The 24,291-nt window shown below is 39.3% G+C and overlaps 1 protein-coding gene across 7 annotated transcripts in view; it reads left to right on the top strand.

Moving 5' to 3' along the window:
- Positions 1–564: 564 nt before the first annotated feature.
- LOC101152843 (protein SGT1 homolog) overlaps positions 565–24,291 on the top strand; it is a 47,339-nt gene continuing 23,612 nt past the window's right edge. For 2 of the 7 annotated variants that reach the window (XR_010130542.1, XR_010130541.1), the window contains exons 1-2: positions 565–821; positions 14,205–14,258. Coding sequence is in view for 1 of the 7 variants with exons in the window: in XM_019039512.3 (XP_018895057.1) it covers positions 784–821; positions 907–964; positions 8,330–8,491 (258 nt within the window). In the remaining 6 variants the exon portion in view is untranslated. The other 5 variants (XR_010130539.1, XR_008670943.2, XR_010130540.1 and 2 more) reach the window with 5 other exon arrangements.

Genomic DNA, 24,291 nt, shown 5'->3' with positions numbered 1-24,291 from the left:
TAACACTATATATATAACATATATATAGCTTGTGTTATATATATATATATATATTTTTTTTTTTTTTGAGACGGAGTCTTGCTCTGTCGCCCAGGCTGGAGTACAGTGGTGCGATCTCGGCTTACTGCAACCTCTGCCGCCCGGGTTCAAGGGATTCTCCTGCCTCATCCTCCCGAGTAGCTGGGATTACGGGCGCGTGCCACCACGCCCGGCTAGTTTTTATATTTTTAGTAGACGGGGTTTCAGCATCTTGGCCAGGCTGGTCTTGAATTCCTGACCTCGTGATCCACCCGTCTCGGCCTCCCAAAGTGCTGGGATTACAGGTGTGAGCCATCACGCTCGGCCTGTAGCTTGTGTTATTAACGGACAAGCAAACGCCCCTGCCCGTACACGTTCCTGAGGGATAACAGTATGTTACAAAAGTGCTTCTGAGCTACTACTCCTGGAGGCTCGGTCGGAGTGCCCGCGGGCGTGTGCGCGGTGGAAAAGAGGGAGAACCTGTAGGCCCAGGCCTCCGTAAACATGGCCACGAGGGGCGGGGACTGGGAGCGCGGGTCCCGGGCCGGGTTGCGGGCTGGGAGGACTCGGTCCTCCACTGTCCCAGCCGGCCACGCGCCCGCGTGTAGCCTCACGTCCCGCTAGCAGCACGCTGCGTGGCTGCTCGTTGGCTGCTTAAGACGGAAGCTCGGTTGATGTTTCTGCAGAAGTTTCCCCCTTGGGCGGTGGCGGAGCTGCTGAGCGCGATAGTAGCAGCTCTGGCGGCAGCAACATTGACTACTAGGAATGGCGGCGGCGGCCGCAGGACCTGCAGCATCCCAGAGGTGCGTGTTTTTCCTTCCCTTTGCTATTTATTTTATACCCCCTTTCCTTGGCTAGTGGGCCCTGCTGAAGTCGTGTTCCTGACAGGTTTTTCCAGAACTTCCCAGATGCTCTAATCGACCAGGACCCCCAGGCGGCGTTAGAGGTGGGAGAGCCTTTTCTGCTTCCTCCACTCCCGGCTGACCCGCCTCCTTCCAGCACTGCCTGATTAGGACTCAGGCTCTAGTGATGCTGCGTCTCAGCCCCAGTTTTGAGATTCTCGGTCTCCTTGCTCTCTCTCACGGTAGCCGCGTTACCTCAGACTCCTGTCTTGCCCTTTCCACTTCCAGACTCTTGCATTCCTGAAGCTTCTGAGAAAAACTTCCTCTATCTATTGGGAGCATGGTTGGCATCTGCAGATGGGCTGAAAGGATTTTTTTTTTAATGACTAGAAGAGAAAAGTGGACTCTGGGCTCGATGAAAATTAATTTTTTCTTTTGACAATCATTGTTGCCATTCTTATGTAAAAGTGTCGGTATGAAGTCAGTCTACTGGAACAAAAACCTTTTCCCTCACGTCCCGGAAACTTTCCAGATGTCTTGTCATAGTTTATTATTCACTCATTTGTTTATTTATCAAAAAATTTTTTAGGAGTTGCTGTGTGCAAAGGCGCTCATTGCTATGGGTTAGTCTTAGTTATATACTTAGCTAACCTAGAGATCACTGCTTGTAGGTGTGCAGTGAAGACAAACTATAAAGCTGTAAAGGAATGTAAAAGAGCAAGAGTTAATTAGAGTTAAAGAAGAGCCTAAGCTAAAGATAAATGATGCTGTGGGTCACAGAATTTTAACAGGAGATCTTTTTTGTTTTTTGTTTTGTTTGTTTCTTTTTGCTTTAAAGCACAGAAAAAAAGGAAACCCTGTTTTGTTGTTATGATCTAACATAAGTAAGGTTAACAATTTGAGGCAAGACAGCGTCTTTTCTAGCTATGGCTTTATAAGAAATGTGCCACAGGGTACTAGAAGCTCTGTTAAGGTGATATTTGAGCAGAGACCTGAAGGAACAAGAGAATTAGCTTGGAAGCTCTGGGGAAAGAGCATTCCAGTCAGGACCAAGAGCCAGTGCAGAGATCCTAAAGTAGGAATGAAGTGGGCCTGTATATGGAGCAGCAAAAAGGCCCTTTTTTATTAGAGGGCCCATTTGATTAGGAGATAAGGTTGGACAGGAAACTAGGAGCCAGGTCCTGTAAGGCCTTTTAGGGTCCAGGTATGTTTTTTGAATCTAAATATATAGAGCTTTAGATACCAGCAATAAGTCTTCTGGGATCAGTTTTGGGATAATGTTACAGGAAGCAGTGAGAATTTTTCTCCATAATTCCTTATATTAGATAGCTATTACTTTGAATTTACATTTCTTAATTGTCATGTTAGGCCTAGTGCTTCCTTTGGAAATCTAGTTTATATAAAAGTTGCTTTTAGGCTGGGCGCCGTGGCTCATGTCTGTAATCCCAGCACTTTGGGAGGCCGAGGGGGGCGGATCGCTTGAGGTTAGGAGTTGGAGAGCAGCCTGGCCAACTTGTTGAAACCCTGTTTGTACTAAAAATACAAAAAACGAATTAGCCAGGTGTAGTGGTATGCACCTGTTGTCCCAGCTACTCGGGAGGCTGAGGCAGGAGAATCTCTTGAACCTGGGAGGCGGAGGTTGCGGTGAGCTGAGATCATGACACTGCACTCCAGCCTGGGTGACAGAGCGAGACTCTGTCTCAAAAAAAAAAAAAAGTTGCTTTTAAAGAATATTAATATAATGAACTTCATTATCATTTTCCATCTTATTTTACTTATTATTATTATTATTTTTGAGACGGGGTCTGACTCTGTCACCCAGGCTGGAGTGCAATGGCACAATCTCGGCTCACCTCTGCCTCCCAGGTTCAAGTGATTCTCCCCCCTCAGCCTCCCAAGTAGCTGGAATTACAGGTGCACACCACCACATCCGGCTAATTTTTGTACTTTTTAGTAGAGATGGGGTTTCGCCCTGTTGGCCAGGCTGGTCTCAAACTCCTGATCTCAGGTGATCTGCCCACCTCAGCCTCCCAAAGTGCTGGGATTGCAGGTATGACCGCGCCCAGCCTTAAATTTTTTATTGAGGCATATATAATAATATGTAAATAACACAGATTTTAAGTGTACAGTTTGATGAGTTTTTACGTATATGTACACCACCCAGATCAAGATATAGAGCATCTCCATTCATAAAGTTCCTTCATGCTCCTTCCCAGCCAGCAATTCTTCTTACTGTCCTGCTGACTCCTGTTTTCACCTTCATCACCATCAGCTCGTTTTGCTTGTTCTTGACTCATAAACAGAATCATATAGTAGGTGGTTCGTTCAATGTAGGCAGTCTGTTTTTGCTTTAATCATTACATGAGTATACATCCATATTGTGTGAAGCAGTAGTTATTTTGCATTGCTGTGTAATATTCCATTGTATAATTGTATAAATATATGTTGTATAAATGTAAGTATAGCACAATTTATTCTAATTGGACATCTGGTTTATTTCTAGTTGTTAGCTAGCATAAATAAAGCTTCTGTGAGTACTCTTGTGTGTATTTTGGTGAACACATGCATATCTTTCTTTTGATTGTATATACCTAGGAGTAGAATTGCATAGAATAGTCATGTGGATAGCACTAGTGGATAGCACTAGTACCTTGGTTTTTAATGTGTGGCTCTTGGACCAGCAGTATCAGGATTACCTGCAATTCATCAGAAGTGCAAATTCTTACTGAAAGTCCTTATGGGCCAGGCTTGGTGGCTTACGCCTGTAATCCCAGCACTTTGGGAGTCCGAGGCAGGTGGATCACCTGAGGTCAGGAGTTTGAGACCAGCCTGGCCAACATAGTGAAACCCCGTCTCTATTAAAAATACAAAAAATTAGCTGGGCCATGGTGGCAGGTGCATGAAATCCCAGCTACTTGGGAGGCTGAGGCAGGAGAATCGCTTGAACCCGGGAGGCAGAGGTTGCAGTGTGCCGAGATCACACCATTGCACTCCAGCCTGGGTGAGAGAGTGAGATTCCGCCTCAAAAAAAAAAAAAGTCCTTATGACTCATGTAGTCCAGTACTTCTTACTCTTCCTTTTCACAGTATACATAAGAAAGCAGACCTGGCTGAGTGTGGTGGCTCATGCCTGTAATCCTACCACTTTGGGAGGCGGAGGTGGGAGGATCACATGAGACTGGGAGTTTGAGATCAGGAGTTCAAGACCAGCCTAGGCAACATAAAGAGACCCCATTTCTTAAAAAGAAAACTGAGACCCAAGTAAATCCAAGTGATCTGTCATAGAGACACACCAGTTACACACAGAAGGGGGACCTCAGGACACAGGTTTCCCAAATTTTAGTCTAGTGCTGTAGAACAGTGGTCCTCAAAGATGTGGGCTTCAGATGAGCTGCAGCATCAACATATTAGAAATGCAAATTATTTATTTATTTGAGACGGAGTGTCGCTCTGTCACCCAGGCTGGAATGCAGTGGCGCAATCTCAGCTCACTGCAACCTCCGCCTCCCAGGTTCAAGCAATTCTCCTGCGTCTGCCTCCCAGTTAGCTGGGATTACAGACACGTGTAACCACATCCAGCTGATTTTTGTATTTTTAGTAGAGATGGGGTTTCACCATGTTGGCCAGGCTGGTCTGAAACTCTTGGCCTCAAATGATCCACTCCCCTCAGCCTCCCAAAGTGCTGGGATTATAGGCGTGAGCCACGGTGCCTGGCCCTAGAAATGCAAATTCTCAGGACCCACCACAGACCCCTAATCAGAAACCCTGGGTGTGGGGAGGATGATCATGATAAGAACCAGCTGTGTTAAGAAGAAATGTTTAAACTGTGAGATGACCTCACAAAGATGAACAGATCAATGTAAATTATTAAATAATTGGTAATGATAAGTAGGGCTGAAACCTTGATGATGAATGTGAGGGTATTTCTCCTGGATTTTCCCAAGGGCTACTTTAACGCCATTTGGGATTCAGGTCACTTGGAATCATGTGAGTTAAAATGTGTATATTTTATATAAGGTCATCCAATTAGGAATAAAGGGGAAATGTTCTTATCACATATGCTATTTCACATTTTTCATTCGTTGAACAAAGAATGAACATTAAGTGGTGAATGTTGTACTGGAAATCAGGAATCTAGGGATGAAAAAACTTCAATAAGTGAGTTTTCAGTCTAGTGGAAAGACAAACAAGGTAACTACTGTAATGGGGTTGTGTATAAAAGAGCATAGCAGAATAGAATCTGACTGAGGGACTTAAAAACTTTACAGAGGAGGTTGCAAAATTCAGTAGGGAGAGAAAACGTGTGAATTTTGAGAATCGTTCAAGGCGCAGTATGTGTGGTGGTTAAGAGTCCAGGCTCTGGAGTCAGAGACTCTTGGGTCAAAATTCTGGTTTCATGATAACTGTGTAACTTCAGTAAGGTTCCTGTCATCACTCCAGAGCAGACTTCTCATCTGTCAAATGGGAACAAATAGGACCTACTTGAAAGTGTTATTATGAGGATAAGTGAGGTACCCTGTATTATATGCTTAGTACAATGCCAGGCACATGGTAAAGACTACATAACTGTTCTGTTTTGGGAATAATACAAGTTGTTCAGTAGTATTAGAACATAAAATATGAGGAGGCAAGTGCTAGGAGATAAAGGCTAAACAAGTGGAGAGAGGCCAGGCCATCAAAGGCATTAAATCTCAGCAGATGGTTTTCGGTTTTATCATATGATCATGGAGATCTGTGAAGAATTTAGAGGAAGGAAACGAAATTTTCTGAATTACAAAACCTACTTTAAAAGCAGAGTAGATAATGAGTTGGAGGAGGTACAAGGGATAGTGGATCGCAGGAAGATCGTGATGCAGACCAGGTCCAAGATGAATATCTGCGTGTAGGGCAGTGATTGAGGGCATGGAGGGGAGCTGTTTTATGTAAAATTCACTGGACTTGATGATTGGAATATAAGGGATGACTCCTGAGTTTCTGGCTGGGAGAATGTAGTAGGATTTGGTGCCTTTCACTTAAATAGCACCTAGGATAATAGCACTTAGAAGATTGCGTTCAGCATGGGGGAATAGGTTTGCAGAGAGGAAGTAGTTTTAGATTTTGAATATTTGTATGTGAATTGCCTCTGGGACATTTCGGGTGAAGTCTAGAGAAAACTATGCTGATATTGCACAGGAGCACTGTCTAGGCTCTTAAGATAGACTTGAGTCATCAGGATGATTCAAGACGTATGTGAAGCCCCGACACCTCTTAAAGAGTCGAAGAATGTTTCTAAAGGGGAGGAAGTCTAAATACTGAGCCCAAGGAAAACATTAGGTTTTTAATTTTTATTTATTTATTTATTTTTATTTTTTGAGACAGAGTTTTGCTCTTGTCACCCAGGCTGGAGTGCAATGGCACGATCTCAGCTCACTGCAACCTCCACCTCCTGGGTTCAAGCGATTCTCCTGCCTCAGCCTCCCAAGTAGCTGTGATTACAGGCATGCACCCACCATGCCTGGCTAATTTTTGTATTTTTTGTAGAGATGTGGTTTCACTATGTTGGCCAGGCTGGTCTCGAACTTCTGACCTCAGGTGATCCACCTGCCACGGCCTCCCAAAGTGCTGGGATTACAGGTGTGAGCCACCGCGCCTAGCCCGGAAAACATTAGTTTTTAAGAAGCAACAGAATGGTAAGCTGAAAGGCCTTACCTTTCAGCTTGTTGGATTTGATAAGGGGTTACTAGTGGCTTTGAGAAGATTAAGACTGGAGAGGCAAACGTTTTTATATATTGTGGCAAAGGAGATGCAGTCAAATTAGAGACTGGGGAAAAGGCGGAAAAATGTCTGCGAGGAGAGAAATCAATACTTTTCACTGAGTGCTTACTGGGTGCCAGGTATAGATCTAAGTAAGCCCAAAACCCTGGAGTGATCTTCAATTTATCTTATCCCACATTGGCAAGTCTTGCTGGTTCTAATATATTCCAGCTCATTGTATTTCTCATCACCTCTGTGGCTAACATCCTTTTCTAGCCTAGACTTAATGTAGAAGTTTCCTAAGAAGTCTCTGTTTCCAGTCCTGATTTGTTATAATGTATTCACCATACAGCAACCAGAATGACGTTTAAAAAGGGTAAACTGGACCATGTCACTCTCCTGCTAACAATGAACTTTCCATGGCTTTCCATCACACCTAAGGTCCAAATTTCTTATGACAGTCTGCAAGGTACAAAGTGAGGCCCTTGAAGTAGCATCTTAGTTTCTTTGCTGTCTTAGTTTGAGCCACACTTTCTTTCTGTTGATTGAATGTGACCCCAGGTGAGTTGAAGGGCATCTGTATTCATTGCTTTGTGATAATTATGCTACTAGGTTAAAGCAAAGTCAGTGACACATGTGACTATTGAAATAATTTTACCATTTAAGAAAACTACCAAATCCCTAGAGTTTGTAGGCAATTGGCAGAAAATAAAAGTATTCCTGCACTTGTCCTTGATCTCCCTAATTGTGTAATCTCTTACATCATTATTTTTATAGCTACCACACCTATATGTTGTGACTGCACAGGGTGAAAAAGTTTTAATCTGTCTAATGTTAACTCTTGATCAGTTACTATAGCCATCTATTAGATTGTATCTGGGCTTTGAACAGAATGTTTAATTGCATTTTATTAGAGTTGTGTGTTATTGATAGAGGTTAAGAGAGGGCCAGGTAAGCTTGATGGTGTATGTATTGATTGTCTTAACCTCCCTGAGCTCTAGATTTAACTTTTAGTCTTTTTTTATTGGACAGCTATTGGACAGCTTCACATTTTCTAGGAAACTCAGATTCTATATGATGTTTGAATCTTCTCCAAATCAGAAGGACAAAATCTGTAATGGTCAATATGTATCAATTAAACTCTTCAGAATATGTGAGGTGATAATAATTACCATTTATTGAGTTCCATAGGCCAGGAACTAAATGCTATTTTTGTTGTTGTTTTTTTGAGATGGAGTTTCACTCTTGTCACCCAGGCTGGAGTGCAGTGGCATGTTCTCGGCTCACTGCAACCTCTGCCTCCCAGGTTCAAACGATTCTCCTGCCTCAGCCTCCCAAGTAGCTGGGATTGCAGGCGTGCACCACCATGCCTGGCTAATTTTTGTATTTTTAGTAGAGACAGGGTTTCACCATGTTGGCCAGGCTGGTCTTGAACTCCTGACCTCAGGTGATCCACCTGCCTCAGCCTCCCAAAGTGCTGGGATTACAGGTGTGAGCCACCGTGCTCAGCCCCTAAATGCTTTACAGTACAGAGATACTATATTAGATTGTCTACTTTTGGGAGGAAGGGCAGGAGAAGGGGAGATCCTCTTATGAGGAAACACTCCAAGATTACATCCCTGTTATCTTTCCTCCAAATAGTTTCTGATAAGTTATTTGTTTAAAAATTATGTTTTAATTAGAATTTGATGGCTTTTTAAAAACTTTTACTGACACCCAACATGTTTGTTTTTGTAGGAGCTGACTAAGGCTTTGGAACAGAAACCAGATGATGCACAATATTATTGTCAAAGAGCTTATTGTCACATTCTTCTTGGGAATGACTGTGGTAGTTTTTCTTATAAAGTATATTGTCCCTTTTTAATAAGTTACTTATACATTTTACCCATGACCAATTAATCAAATAAAATAAAGATTGTCTTTGAGGATTTTTAAATTGGTCTTTCATACAAGGTAAAGTAGCTCAAGTGTGACAGGCATGTTGAACAACACCTATTTAAATTTTATGGATGTCTCTTTTTCCTCAGTGGGTGGATAATGTATATAGATTTCATTCATAGTTATTGGGAGGCTGATAAAGAATTAGTATCATATTTACTATTTGACAGAGTATTAAAATGAAATGCTCTTCTTTGTATTTTTTTTTATAAAAAAGAATGTGGCCAGGCATGGTGGCTCACTCCTATAATCCCAGCACTTTGGGAGGCCAAAGCAGGAGGATCATATGAACCCAGGAGTTTGAGTCCAGCCTGGACAACAGAGCAAGACCCTATCTATACTAAAAAAAAAAAAATGTATTTCTGTATTGTGTAACTTTAAAATTTATTCTGATGAAGAATCTGGATAGGGAAAAACTGAAGATCTTTTTTTTTTTTTAGATGAATTTTTACTCTTGTTGCCTAGGCTGGAGTGCAGTGGCATGATCTCAGCTCACTGCACCCTCTGCCTCCCAGGTTCAAGCGATTCTCCTGCCTCAGCCTCCCAGGTAGCTGGGACTACAAGCACATGCCACCATGCCCAGCTAATTCTGTATTTTTAGCAGAGACGGGGTTTCACCATGTTGGCCAGGCTGGTCTCAAACTCCTGACCACAGGTGATCTGCCCACCTTGGCCTCCCAGAGTGCTGGGATTACAGGTGTGAGCCACTGCACCTGGCCAAATTACATAGATGATGCTAATGAGAAAAGGAGATGAATTTTGTGACACAATTGTATTCATTGACTGAAGAGCTTTAGGAAGGAAGCTAAATGTTCAGCCAAAAGGAAGGTACAAGAGTAATATTTATTTGAATTCTGTCTTGGATTAGCTTTTCCAAATTTAAAACCATCTGGCGTTTCTACCAACTTGAAAACTTAGAAATCTAAAACTGATCCATATTCTGTTTGTATTTGCTAGAATCTGTAAATAACTGATGAAAAACCCATCTTTTTCTTTCTTTCTTTCTTTCTTTTTTTTGAGATGGAGTCTTGCTCTGTCACCCAGACTGGAGTGCAGTGGTGCAATCTTGGCTCACTGCAACCTCCGCCTCCCAGGTTCAAGTAATTCTCCTGCCTCAGCCTCCTGAGTAGCTGGAACTACAGGCGCGTGCCACCATGCCCGGCTAATTTTTTGTATTTTTTTTTTTAGTAGAGACGGGGTTTCACCATGTTAGCCAGGCTAGTCTCGATCTGCTGACCTCGTGATCCACCTGCCTTGGCCTCCCAAAGTGCTGGGATTACAGGCATGAGCCACCATGCCTGGCCAAAAACCCATCTTTTTCTACATAGTTGCTGTTGCTGATGTAAAGAAGTCTCGCGAACTCAATCCAAATAATTCCACTGCTGTGCTGAGAAAAGGGTATGCAATAGCTACTCTTTTTGTTGAGCTTGGACTGTAAATAGTAGATGTTTAATTTGTTGAATGAGTTCATTGTAAGCTTTATTAGTAAAATTGTTTATACATTTTATAGCAGAGATATGATTCAATTTTAAATATAAAGCTATAGTTCTATTATTTTGTTAACCATAGTATGTGATAGGAGATCTATATTTAATATATTTTAAAATAGCGATGATTGAAATAACTGCAGGGTATAGATGAAACTGATGCATTTCACATTCCTTTTTTGTTTATCATTTGGAATTTACTCTATTTAACTGACTGGTGAACATCCTATTATTCAACCAAGCTGAATAGGCTACATTTAATGCTATGAAAGCTCTGTATCTATGTGCTTTATATCCCATCTTGTTTCTGTTGGTAAGTGTAACTTTATTCTTTAAGTAAGAAACTGCTTTAATTCCTTTGTATAATTATATTTTGGAATAAGCAAGTATGTGTAATTAAAGTGAAATTCCTTCTGAAGTAAGTTCTAAAATTGAATTTTACTGGAAATTGTACTAGATGTTAACAGTATTTTAGAAAGTCTCTTGGCTTACTAACATATACTTAAAATAAATTTTTTCTTTCAACAATAGAAAATACTAAATGTTTTTATTTAGAAAGAAGGCTATTTTCCAGATCTTGTGTGTGTGTTAATTTGTTTTAAATATGTTCATGCAGGATATGTGAATACCATTAAAAAAAACTATGCTGCTTCTCTAGAAACTTTTATAGAAGGACAAAAATTAGATAGTAAGAATTAAATTGTAGTTTTATAAACTTATCCATTTCTGTCTGAAATACCAAAGCTGAATTTTGTTAATGTTCATATCAAGTTAATTACAGAAACCCAATACCTATTTTTCTCATCTTAATTACACTTCATATTGGTTGCAGATATGGGATCACTTAAAATTGGTTAAATCAGCCTTTTAGCATTTAAACCACAGATAAACTTACCATTAGAAGTAAAAAGCCATATGGAAACACTTAACATGCTCTCTCTATTTAGTCTGGCTTTGTTGTTTTCTAATGGAGAAATGAAAATTTAATTTGCTTTCTTGGTCAGAAGTCTGTTCATTTTAAGTTATTCAGAATGCTGAGATGGGAAATCTTAACACTTATAGAGAAGTGAAGTGTATAGTTTGATAAATTATGAGAGGGTACAGAAGAAACAGAGTTTTGAGAGTATTGTGAGTTTTTAATGTTATATTTTTTAGGGGAATATATGAAGATTATCACAGCAGTGTAGATATCTAGACATATATAGAAATTGTGAGAGCAAGAATTTTAAAATTGGAAGAATACTAAGATAGAGGTTGTGAGTAATCCCAGAAAATTGTAGACTACATAATCCTATTTGTACTATTATTTTATCTTTATGTTATGATAGAATTTTATCACAATTCTCTAAAGCAGTGGTTCTTAACTGGAAACAATTTCGTTTCCCAGGAAACTTTAGGCAATGTTTGAAGAGATTTTTGGTTATCATGAATGTTGGATAGGGGTGAGCTACTGACATGTAATGAATATAAACCAGGGGTGCTACTAAATATCCTATAATGCCCAGGACAGTCCTGCCCAACAGAGAAGTATCTAGTTCAAAATGTCAGTAGTGCTGAGTTAAGAAACTCTGCTCTTACATATTATATGTTAAATTCTTACTCTGTACTGCTTTAAAGGTTTGCTTTTCTGCTGTATACCTGTATACCTGTTCAAAAAAGGATTTTAGGCCTCATTACACAAATGGAAGCTACAAATTAGGAAAGGAAAGGTCTGGGTGATAGGACTTATTCTCAAATTTGCTTATCCCAGTTTCAGTTTTGGCATGTGAATAATAGGGCTATTCAGTCAGCAAGACAGCATATCTACACTCTTAGCAAATTCTAGAGTCAGGTTATCTAGTGCCTTGATACATATTTGAAAACCCTGAAAAAACATGAGTCATGCCATTCTCTACATTTTCTTTTTTCTTTTTCTTTTTTTTGAGACAAGGTGTCACTCTTGCCCAGGCTGGAGTACAATAGTGCGAACTTGGGTCATTGCAACCTCCTCCTCCTGGGTTCAGGTGATCCACCCACCCCAGCCTCCCAAGTTACTGGGGCTACAGGCACGTGCCACTGACTAATTTTTGCTTTTTTTTTTTTTTTTTTTGCAGAGACAGGGTTTTGCCATGTTGCAAAGCCTGATCTTGAACTCCTGGGCTCAAGCGATCTGCCTGCCTCGGCCTCCCAAAGTGTTGGAGTTACAGGCGTGAGCCATTGTGCCTGGCCTCATCCTCTGCATTTCTAGGCCCTACTACTTTTAAGAGCAATAGAAAGGTTTCTTGCCTAAATTCCTTTCTTTTTTTCTTTTTTTGGGGGGCTGGGGGCACAGAGTCTTGCTCTGTCACCCAGGCTTGAGTGCAATGGCACCATCATAGTTCACTGCAGCCTTGAATTCCAGGGCTCAAGCCATCCTTCTGCCTCTGCCTCCTGAGTAGCTGGGACTACAGGCATGTGTCACCACACTGAGCTAATTCGTTAAATATTTTTTTGTAGAGATGAGGTCTTGCTACATTACCCAGACTGGTCTCTGAACTCCTGGCCTCAAGTGATCCTACTGCCTTGCCCTCCCAAAATGCTGGCATTACAGACATGAGCCACTGCACCTGGCCCCTAAATGCTTTTCTTGAATGAATAATTTCTCTCTCTCTCTCTCTCTCCCTCTCCCTCTCCTCTCTCTCTCTCTCTCTCTCCCTCTCCCTCTCTCTCCTCTCTCTCTCTCTCTCCTCTCTCTCTCCTCTCTCTCTCTCTCTCCCTCTCTCTCCTTCCTTCCTTGCTTGCCTTTCTCTTTCTTTTTTCTTTATTTCTTTCCACGGAGTCGCGATCTCAGCTCACTGCAACCTCTGCCTCCTGGGTTCAAGTGATTCTCCTGCCTCACCCTCCCAAGTACCTGGGATTACAGGCGGACGCCACCACACCCGGCTAATTTTTTATATCTTTAGTAGAGACAGGGTTTCGCCACGTTGGCCAGGCTGGTCTTGAACTCCTGACCTCGTGATCCGCCCGCCTCAGCCTCCCAAAGTGCTGAGATTACAGACATGAGCCACTGTGCCCACCCGAATAATATCTTAATATCATGCCATTGACATTTATTCTCTAATTATTTCAGAGGTGGCCTTCAGAAGAAGGCCTCCTTGGTAAAATTGCTATTAAGGATATTTCACTGAAAAACAAATTTATCTATAAATTTAAATCCAGGAAAAATTTAAGTTAAACTTTTATGCTTCTATTTTTATCAGACAGGGTAAAACATTTATAACTCAGAATATTACCTTTTCCCCTCTCTGTGTGATAGATTGCTTGGTTTTAGTTACTGATTATTTAAAATAATAAGTTATTCAAAGCTAGGATTTTGATGTAATAGTTCTTCTCTAGAATATGGTGTGTGTGAGAGTGTATTTACATTTTTTATTAAGGCCCATGTAGTTGTATTTCTTTTATAAATTAGTAAATTAGAAAATTTTGTTTTAAGAAATTTTTAATTTAAAATTTCCAGATTGCTCTTGCCTGCAGTTACGTATTTTACTATGCACTGTGTTTAAATGTAGTCATTGTTCTGTGTCCCCAGAAATGAAAAATTTGTTTATGGATACATTTACACTATTATCTGTAAGTATAAAATTTATCACCTGTAGCCTCTCAACTGCCATGTAACTTGGAGATATGACAAAACTTCACAGAATTTAAAGATGCTTCTCAGTGTTGGTAGGAAAGGCATGGTAACAGATAAAGCCACTGAGAGAATAGTAGACTGAATAGGTAGCTGCATTGAAGAGCAAGCTGGGGCTGGGAAAGGCTTAGGGACCTCAACTCAGCTCTCATTACCAAGCCTCCTCCCCAACCTAACTAATGGCATATTGAGAGTCTGATTTAGTTCTGACTTTGTTGTGTGTATGAGGAAGCTTCTCTAAGGGCAAAGGGGTTGAGGGAAATGTGCATTATTTATATCTGTGAAATTAGTAAGGTTGACTATAGTTAAAATTAATTTTAAAAAATCAAAATGTTTCAGGATGAACAACTAAATGTTTAACTATTGGTATATTTATAGCTATAACAGAGTTTGCAATTAAGTTCTGTTAAGACAGGTTTTATTCACTGCTGACTCCCCAGTGCCCAGAACAGTGCCTGGGATGCAGTAGGTATTTAATAATTATTTGTTGATTAATAGGTTGTGCAGATGAGTGATGTGATAGTTTTTTTCTTTCTAGGTGCAGATTTTAATTTCAGTGACTGAATTAAAAGGTGTCAAGAAGCTCAGAATGGTATGTAGGTCTCCTATGGTATTTCAATTTAAAAAGAAGTAAGCACTTGAAATTTTTTGGTTTAAGCAAATTTGTTTTTACCTTTATAATTTATTTTAAATAATACATGTCTCCTTAAATATAGATTTCCGAAAATACACTAGTTTTGTCTAGCTTCTTATGTTGAAAAGGAGATTTGGGTGGATTTGCTTGTATGGCATATCAGTAAGAAATTACTAAGGAGTCTAGGCTGGGCATGGTGGCTCACACCTGTAATCCCAGCACTTTGGGAGGCTGAGGCGGGCAGATCACGAGGTCAGGAGATCAAGACCATCCTGGCCAACATGGTGAAACCCCGTCTCTACTAAAAAAATAGCTGGGCGTGGTGGTGCATGCCTGTAGTCCCAGGTACATGGGAGGCTGAGGCAGGAGAATGGCTTGAACCCAGGAGGCGGAGGTTGCAGTGAGCCGAGATCATGCCACTGCACTCCAGCCTGGGTGACAGAATGAGACTCTGGCTCAAAAAAAGAAATTACTAAGGAGTCTAAAATGAATTCAGGAGGCAAAATGAAACCGCTTTTCTTTAGTTGAAAGGTATGGAGAATTGGCTTGCTTAATCAGTATGTTTGTGCAATAAAAATCATATAAATACCTTTGCCTATAAATGTACTGTTACCTGAAAATGCTTCCTTTTTATGTTTTAATAGGCCCAGAATCTGAGATGTTAAGTCCAGAGTTTTCATTCTTCATGTTTTTATTTACTTATATTAAATTTCAAGTACCAAATCAGGACTCAGGAAGAGCTCTCTGTCAGTTAAATATTAAGCAATTCCGTTTAAGTACTGGTTCCTCTAGGAAGTGAAATAAAATCATTTTTTGATAAATATAGAAGTTTCTAGTCATGAAATTTATTGGGCTATTTCAATGAATTTATTGTGTGGTTAAAATTGATTTGGTATGTTTTAGTATGAACAAAATGATTATTTATCTGTTCCTTACTAAAACCTAAATAAATTACATTTATTTAGGTCCAACAGTTTGAATCACTTGTAGGGCTTTTTATGATAGGCTAAGACAAAAGTTAAGGAAAATTGGAAATGTTTATCCCTAATTCAGTGTAATGTTTATCGTTTTGGACATGAAGACCTTCGAGTCTGTTCAATTATTAAAAATTATGGTAGAATTGAATAAAAGTAACTTTTAATTTTTTTTTTTTAAGACATGGTCTTGCTTTGTTACACAGGCTGGAGTGCAGTGGTGCCATCACAGCTCACTACAGCCTCAAACTCCTGGACTCAAGCAGTCTTCCTACCTCAGCCTTCCAAGTAGCTGGGACTACAGGCGCATGTCACCCCACCAAGCCTGCTAATATATATTCTATTTCTTTAAAACACTTTTTAGGCTGGGTGCAGTGACTTACACCTGTAATCCCAACACTTTGGGAGGCTGACACAGGCGGATCAGTTGAGGTCAGGAGTTCAAGACCAGCCTGGCCAATATAGTGAACCCCTGTCTCTACTAAAAATACAAAAATTAGCCAGGTGTGGTGGTGGGTGCCTGTAATCCCAGCTACTCAGGAAGCTGAGGTGGGAGAATCCCTGGAGCCTGGAAAGTGGAGGTTGCAGTGATCCAAAATCATGCCACTGCACTCTAGTCTGGGCGACAGAGCGAGACTCCATCTCAAAAAAAAAAAAAAAAAAAAAAAAAGTACAAACTACTATAAAGACAAATCTGCTTTTTTGTTTTGTTTTTTAATTAAGCTGAATTTTATGTTACTTTATTATGAGGGAACAATGAATAATTTAAATTACAGTTTAAGTAAGTTTTAGATTCCTTTATATTTTCAAAAAGAAAAGATATACAATAGAATTAATATTCAGATAATATTTAACTATCACTCAAAATATGTAGATAATAGCCAGGCACAGTGGCTCACGCCTGTAATCCCAGCACTTTGGGAGGCCGAGTTGGGTGGATCACCTGAGGTCAGGAGTTAGAGACTAGCCTACCCAACATGGTGAAACCCCATCTCTACTAAAAATGTAAGAATTAGCCGGGCATGGTGGTGCATACCTGTAATCCCAGCTACTCGGGAGGCTGAAGCAGAAGAATCACTTGAGCCCAGGAGACAGAGGTTGCGGTGAGCCGAGATCATGCCAGTGCACTCCAGCCTGGGTAACAGAGTGAGACTCTGCCTCAATTTAAAAAAAAAAAATGTAGATAATAGTTTAGTAAGAAAAGTAATGAACTGAAAACCAAGAAATCTGACTCTGGATCTTTGCTTGCCCCGTGAATTTAGTCTAGGCACAAAATGACTATGACTAAATTTTCAGTACCTTTGAAAGGAAGTCTGTGGACCAAATGAGCTCTGGAGTCCTTTCAGCTGTAAAATTATATGAAGGTATAATGATAAATCAGTTAATGAGAATAAATGGTATAGGTAGGCTTTTTCCATTACTACTCCTTTTTTGTGTTTTATTTATTTATTTATTTATTTTTGAGACAGAGTCTTGCTCTGTTGTCCAGGCTGGAGTACAGTGGTGCAACCCCAGCTCACTGCAACCTCCACCTCCTGGGATCAAGAAATTCTCCTGCCTCAGCCTTCTGAGTAGCTGGGACTACAGGAGCCCACCACCATGCCTGGCTGATTTATATATTTTTAGCAGAGATGGGATTTCACCATTGTTGGCCAGGCTGGTCTCAAACTCCTGACCTAAAGTGATCCACTTGCCTTGGCCTCCCAAAGCGCTGGGATTACAGGTGTGGACCACGGCGCTTGGCCAGTACTCCTTTTTTATACAAAGTCATGTAGCATACTGTGTTACTATTTATTAACTTGAAGTTCTAAGGACATGTGAAGTTTCCTATTGTGGAATAGGATCAGGTTGGTCTGTGTCATGGAGAATGGTAACTGGGCCTTCAGAAAGGAGACAGGTTCAGAGGGTTGGAGCAGGAAGTGCAAAGTGAAGTAGTTTTTTGCATCTAGCTAAAAAGGATCTGCCTATTTATTTATTTAAAGATTGTCAATAACAGAGCTGGTTAATTATGAGGCAGATTTATGAAATAGCTCTTGGGACAATAGAAAGTGAGAAAAGAGATGAAATCTTATCAAGATTTTTTTTTTTTTTTTGAGACAGAGTTTTGTTCTTGTTGCCCAGGCTGGAGTACAGTGGCACGATCTCAGCTCACTGCAACCTCCACCTCCCGGGTTCAAGCAGTTCTCCTGCCTCAGCCTCCTGAGTAGCTGGGGTTATGGGCACATGCCACCACGCCTGGCTAATTTTTGTATTTTTAGTAGAGATGGGGTTTCACCATGTTGGCCAGGCTGGTCTCAAACTCCTGACCTTTGGTGATCCACCCACCTTGGCCTCCCAAAGTGCTGAAATTATAGGCATGAGCCACCATGCTCGGCCCTTATCAGGATTTTGGTCTGTCCCTGGTCCTATCCACATAGTGTAGAATTTGCTTAATAAAACAATTTTGAGTAATTAAGCACAAAACTCTAGGTAGATTTGAAAGGCATATAGTTCTGAAAGTTATGAATTTGATTTTTTTGGTTTATGTCTATCAAGAGATTGCTAATGCAGGTCCATTTGAAGTAAATTACATTGTGAATAAATGATAAATGACTTAAGAACTTGTATTACTGAGCCATCTCATATACTGGTGGAAGAATAGCATGTGTGGTAAATACATAGATCTGTGTGGCTAGAGTTGAGGATGTAATTAAGCACTCTCATCTCTCATTCTTTTTTCTGTTTTGAATCTTGCATTTGTTGATTTTAACCATTCTTCAATCCTACTTACTATGTTCTCAATTTGCCTTTTCTTCGCCTTTCCTCTTTAATGTAAGTAACTACTTTTCTTCCTTGTATAGTAGCTCGTTTATGTATACATTTCATATCCCTCTTGCCTATGTAAGTCTTTGAGGATAAGAAGCATGTCTTATTTGTATTTTTGTATGTGCCTCAGTTAGGGTTCCCAGATAAAGTACAACATGCTCAATTAAGTTTGTATTTCTGATAAACAATGAATTTTTTTTTTTATTGAGACAGAGTCTCACTCTGTTGCCCAGGCTGGAGTGCAGTGGCCCATTCTCGGCTCACTGCAACCTCTGCCTGTCTGGTTCAAGCGATTCTCCTGTCTCAGCCTCCTGAGTAGCTGGGATTACAGGCATGCGCTACCACACCTGGCTAATTTTTGTATTTTTAGTAGAGATGGGGATTTCACTATGTTGGCCAGGCTGGACTCGAACTCCTGACCTAAAGTGATCTGCCCGCTTTGGCCTCCCAAAGTGTTGGGATTATGGGCATGAGCCATTGCACCTGGCCTAATTTTTTATTATATAAGTATGTTCTGTATTGTATTTTTGTTTGCTAAACTTGACAGCCCTTGCTGTGTGTATTGTGCAGTGGGTGCTTAATTCAGTGAATGAATCAAAATTGGGTTCTAGTTTTAGTCCTGTGACATTGGCAGAGTATTTTTATTTTTAGTTTTGCAGGTGGAAAAAAATCTGAAATTAATGGACTCTAAATCTTTCCCCAAGTTTACCTAGTTAACTAAATTGCTCAGCCTGGCCCAGGAGACATACATAACATTTCTGACTCCCAACCAAGCTAGTGCATCTTTGCTTAGTTTTTTCTAAATTTTGAATTGAAGAACTTGGATTCTAAGGATTTGTTCTAAAGGATGATTATTTTTCTTGTCCTGACCCTGGAATCTCCATATTTTATGTATTTTATGTATGTATATATATGTACATATTTATGTATTTTATGTATATATATATATACACACACACAAATATATTCTTGTTAGATTATGAACTCTAAAAACTATTTGGGGAAAACCATTTTCTTAATTATGTCTTAAGGGAAATAAATGATAAAAATCTTTCAATTTCCTTTTTATACAGTAGAGGGAGACAGTATTAGAATACTGAAAATAAAATTTGTGAGTTACTGAGGCTTACTTTGTGGACACTAAGAACAGTACTAAAATAATTTGCTTTTCATGTATTCAGATATCTTGATTGTATTTCACTGTTCAGATGTCTTGAACCTTTGTAAATTGAGAAAAGATGCATTTTCTGGGGAGAATCTGCTTAGTATTAGAGATTCTGTGAAATTTGCAGCTTTTAAGATGCAAGGGTAATTAAGGGTGATTTCTATGCTTTTGAGAATTCTCTTTTCTTTCCCACCTTCAAGGCTGAATGAATGTTGCATATCCATGTGTAGTCAGTGGTTAACTGTTATTAATTTGAGTGATATATAATTTGCAACGAAAGTAGGAAGAGAAAGAGGTAAAACCCTGAAATTAATGAAATAGCATTTCTTAACTATTTTACAATATAATATTTAATATGTTTTTTCCAAGCCAGGATTCATATTTTTTCAGTATCTCTGATAATTATTTCTACCTTTTACTGAATATCACCTTTCATGTTAGCCTATTAAGTTTTTAGAAATTAAGAAACTATAATTTTTTTATTTCATTTTGTTTATTTAATGACACTGTTCTCTGGTCACAGTCTCAGAATTGTGACTTTAGTGTCACCTATATTGTGAAATATTCATTTTAAAAATTAATTTTTTTTTGAGACAGAGTCTCACTCTGTTTCCCAGGCTGGAGTGCATCGGTGTGATCTCAACTCACTGCAAGCTCTGCCTGCTGGGTTCAAGCAGTTCTCCTGCCTCAGCCTCTTGAGTAGCTGGGACTACAGGCGCACGCCACCATGCCCGGCTAATTTTTTATATTTTTAGTAGAGATGGGGTTTCACCATGCTGGCCAGGCTGGTCTCGAACTCCTGACCTCATGATCCACCTGCCTCAGCCTCCCAAAATTTTGGGATTACAGGTGTGAGCCACCGCACGTGGCATTAATTTTTATTCCCTTTAAGAATTAGAATTCTCAGTCTTTTGGGGTGAATTTGCCCTTGTGGAAATGTTGTTGTATTCCTATTTTTAGTCAGAATAATTTTTCTGTATTAAACAATACAAAATGTGAAAGCCTGGAATTGTGGGAAATAAAAATATATGTCTTAGAAACAAAATAGCCTCCTTTTCTCTTCACTTTGAAGTTTGAAAGTGAATCCCTTTTTTTAATGTTCAGAGAAGAATATATATATGTTAGAGAATCCTGGTGATAAAGGAATGGAATGGAATGGGGTATGTGGGCATGATGCTCCTGCTTGTCTGAATACATTGATATGGAAATTTTAAAAATTGTTTTTGTTTTTTTTTTTGAGATGGAGTCTCGCTCTCGCCCAGGCTGGAGTGCAGTGGTGCGATCTCAGCTCACTGCAAGCTCTGCCTCCCGGGTTTATGCCATTCTCCCGCCTCAGCATCCCAAGTAGCTGGGACTACAGGCGCCCACCACTACGCCCTGCTAATTTTTTGTATTTTTAGTAGAGACAGGGTTTCACCGTGTTAGCCAGGATGGTCTTGATCTCCTGACCTCGTGATCCACCCGCCTCGGCCTCCCAAAGTGCTGGGATTACAGGCATGAGCCACTGCGCCCAGCCAAAATTGTTTTAATGTCTTGCTTCATACAGTGGTGGTGATAACAGTGAGAATTGTTTAATTTTTTTTAACTGGGTTAGTTAAAAAAAAAAGATCCACAAATTGTAGATCTTGGAATGTATTATTGTTACTTTTCATATATTTTGTGATGTATATTCATATATTTTTAAAACAAGAATTTTACTCTACATAATTTTTAAACAGCTATACATTGTCGATATTTTTATCATGTCCTTACATATTCAACAGCAAAGTATTTCATCATATGCATGTACTGTACCTTATTTAGCCAGCCCCATTTTGTTTGGCTTGTGGAGAATTACAATAGCTGTTTTGACTGTTGTATCACATGCCAGGCACTGTACTGTGTATTATCTCATGTAATTCTCATAGTTACTGCATGGTGTAGGTATTTTTATCCCCAGTTTACAGGTAGAGAAACTGAACCCAGAGATGTTGAATAATTTGCCCAAGTTTTTTGGCTGATTATACTGATGAAGATACTGATACTAGCATTCTGTTGTCAGTTATTTGCCAGACAGAATTCTTTATTTTTTAATACATAATATCATTTACTCTTGAGAACCCTAAATGAGTTAGGGCGTACTAAATCATTTACAATACAATACAGTAGGAGAAACTGAGGCTCGCTGAGATTAAGTTGCTTGCTTGTGGTTATACATCCAACAAATGACACCTATTTCCAACTCTTTCTGTTTACACAACTGATTGTTTTTGTCTCAACCCCTGCTTATTTCTGAGGAAATAAGTAAAAATTCTAGCTGAAAAGACATTTCCAGCAAATTATTTCATATTTTGGCTCCCTCCTCTCTAAAATATGGATAACGGTCTTTTTTTAAATAGGGTGATTCTATTAAGTGAGATAATGTATGTGAAGCATGTAGCACACAGGGTATATAATAAAAGTCAATAAATGTTACTAGTACTATTCCTATTATTTTATTTTGGTTATTTAGATTTTTATTCAGGCTGTAAAAGCAGTAAATGCATATTATAACATATCATAGAAAATCTGGAAAAGATAAAGGAGCTTAGGAAGTAATCACTCAGACTCACCACTGGTGACATTTTAGCATGTTTCCCTCAGGATAACTCATTATTTCCTGATACATAGATCAGTCATTACACATGACACATACTGGAATCTTTTTACTTATGGGAATGTCTCTTCTGATTAATTACTTTAAGAAGAACAGAGGCTGTGTCCTTATGTACCAGCACTGTTTTTGGCTCAGAGTAGGTGCTCAGCAAATATTTGAAATGAGCTGTTAGAAGCTTGAGCGAAGACCTTTGAGGTCTTCTCCATTCCTTGCCATTTTTTGCATTTAAAAAATGATTATAAAAAGATTTTAGTTTAAAAATAAAGAAGGTAGATGTATTCGTTTGAGCTCAGGAAGACTTGAGCTATTATCAGACAAAGGAATTTGATGTAACAATTAAATGTGCAAAGAGCTCAGTAAGAGTATGTTGGGAAGGTTGCATTCTGAAGATCAGGGAAGCAATTATTTAATGAGTATAGTCTTGAAGTATATGGTTCTCAAAAGTTTGCCAATAAATTGCCCCAGCTCTTTAGTCTCTGGGAAAGATCCCTTCATGTTAACCTGTGGTGGTAAGTGGGATCTTACTTACCACTTAAGATGGTGGTGTCTGGATACCATGATTGCTTAAGAGTAATGATATCTCTTTAATTTTGAAGTTTCTTTCATTGGAAAAAAGTAAACTCTGTGCTATGCAGAGGAGACTTTAGAGGTGGATGGTAATACATATAATGTTGAGAACTAATGATCCAGCATGGTAGGGATTCTTTGACAACCTGTGAATACTCTTTTGGGATATTAACACCTTGAGATCCTTCCTGGTACATGTGAAAACAACATTCAAGCAAACTGCCAAAGTTTTAAGTTAACTTTTAAAGTATTTTTGACTTAAATGAAAATAGAATGGTTTCTTAATGGTTGCAATAAACACCTCTGAAATTGGACTAGTGCTAATTCTAGAACTATCTGCCAGAATCAAGACTTAAAACTTCATTTTTAAAAACATTGAAACATTTGAAAGTGCAAGCATTGAAAGTGAATTAAGTGTAAAAGGGAATTCATAGAAAATTAGCCCCTCCCTTCTTTTCCGTTTTTTTTTTTTTTTTTTTTTTTTGCTGGGGGAGACAGGGTCTCACTCTGTTGCCTATGCTGGAATGCAGTGGCACTGTCATGGCTCACTGCCGTCTCAACTACCTGAGCTCAAGTGATCCTTCCTCTTCAGCCTCCCAAAGTGCCAGGATTACAGGTGTGAGCCACTGCACCCAACACCCTTTACCTTTTTTTAAAAAGCTGCTTTAAGTGGTTTATTATATGCAGCTATTTTGGTGAATGATTAAGTATAATTTCAAAAGCGGAGGTCAGCTTGTCTCAGCTGAAACAGGTTGTTACTAAGAGCTTTGCCTTTGGCTTTATAAAGGCCTCTTTGTTCATGCTGCACAATTACATAGGTCATGATGGCTTTCAGTAGATGTGAATGCTAGTCTGTGCTGCTTTTCAGGTGAAACAAGGAACTTTTTATAGACAATGTGTAAATAGTTACAGGAACATGAAGTGTGAATATAGGGTGCCCTGTGGCCAGGTTTAGTGTGGTGATAAACACAGTACTTTTCAGGCCCTCATTTTTCAGATGAGTTGAAAATTAAAGGAACAAGATGTAATTTTAATCTTTCAGATAATATTAACAGTTCTTTTCAGTAACTGTTGCCGTGTCATTGCCAGCTATTGGATTTCTGTCTCCTTTTGATAAATATACCAGAAGTGACACCTTAAAGTAACCAGAGTACTATCACTTAATACCGTGTATGAGAAAATATTGGTGGTATATTATTTTATTAAAAAATAGCTGGGCACAGTGGCTCATGCCTGTAATTCTAGCTACTCAGGAGGCTGGCAGGAGAATCACTTGAACCCGGAGGGCAGAGGTTGAAGTGAGCCGAGTTCACACCACTGCACTCCAGCCTGGGTGACAGAAACTCTGTCTCAAAAAAAAAAAAAAAGAAATCATAGTTTACTTTAGGGAATTCTAGAGATTCTTATGAAATATTTGTTTTTATGTATGTAGAGTTTAAACATGTAAATTACATTAAAGATACTATACTCCACCCTTATCCCAGTGACATGATTTCATATTTTTCTTATTATGGAAACAATTATCACATTTCTTTGCTCCTAAAGAAAATAAACACTTGAGACCACATACCCCACATACATATACCATCACTTGATGTCTGATTAAAAATGTTGGCAGTTTTCCCTATGTTAGCACTTTGTTAGAGTATTTTAAGGTACAAATTTTGAAGGTTTTTTGCTAAAGGCAGATGGTATAATCATCTGATAAAAAGAAGTCAAAGAACCTAGGGGTGAATGGGCTTCTCTTTTTGTTAAGTCTGCCTTTTGATTTTTAAATTCTTTTTGCAAAACTAATGATCCTTTTCATAGAAAAAATTAGAATATAACATTCTAATTCAATTCATT

The sequence above is a fragment of the Gorilla gorilla genome, chromosome 14 (assembly GCF_029281585.2).
Source record: "Gorilla gorilla gorilla isolate KB3781 chromosome 14, NHGRI_mGorGor1-v2.1_pri, whole genome shotgun sequence".
Lineage (NCBI taxonomy): Eukaryota > Metazoa > Chordata > Mammalia > Primates > Hominidae > Gorilla > Gorilla gorilla.
Note: the sequence above shows the minus strand (reverse complement) of the source record. Positions and strands in the feature narration are given on the sequence as shown.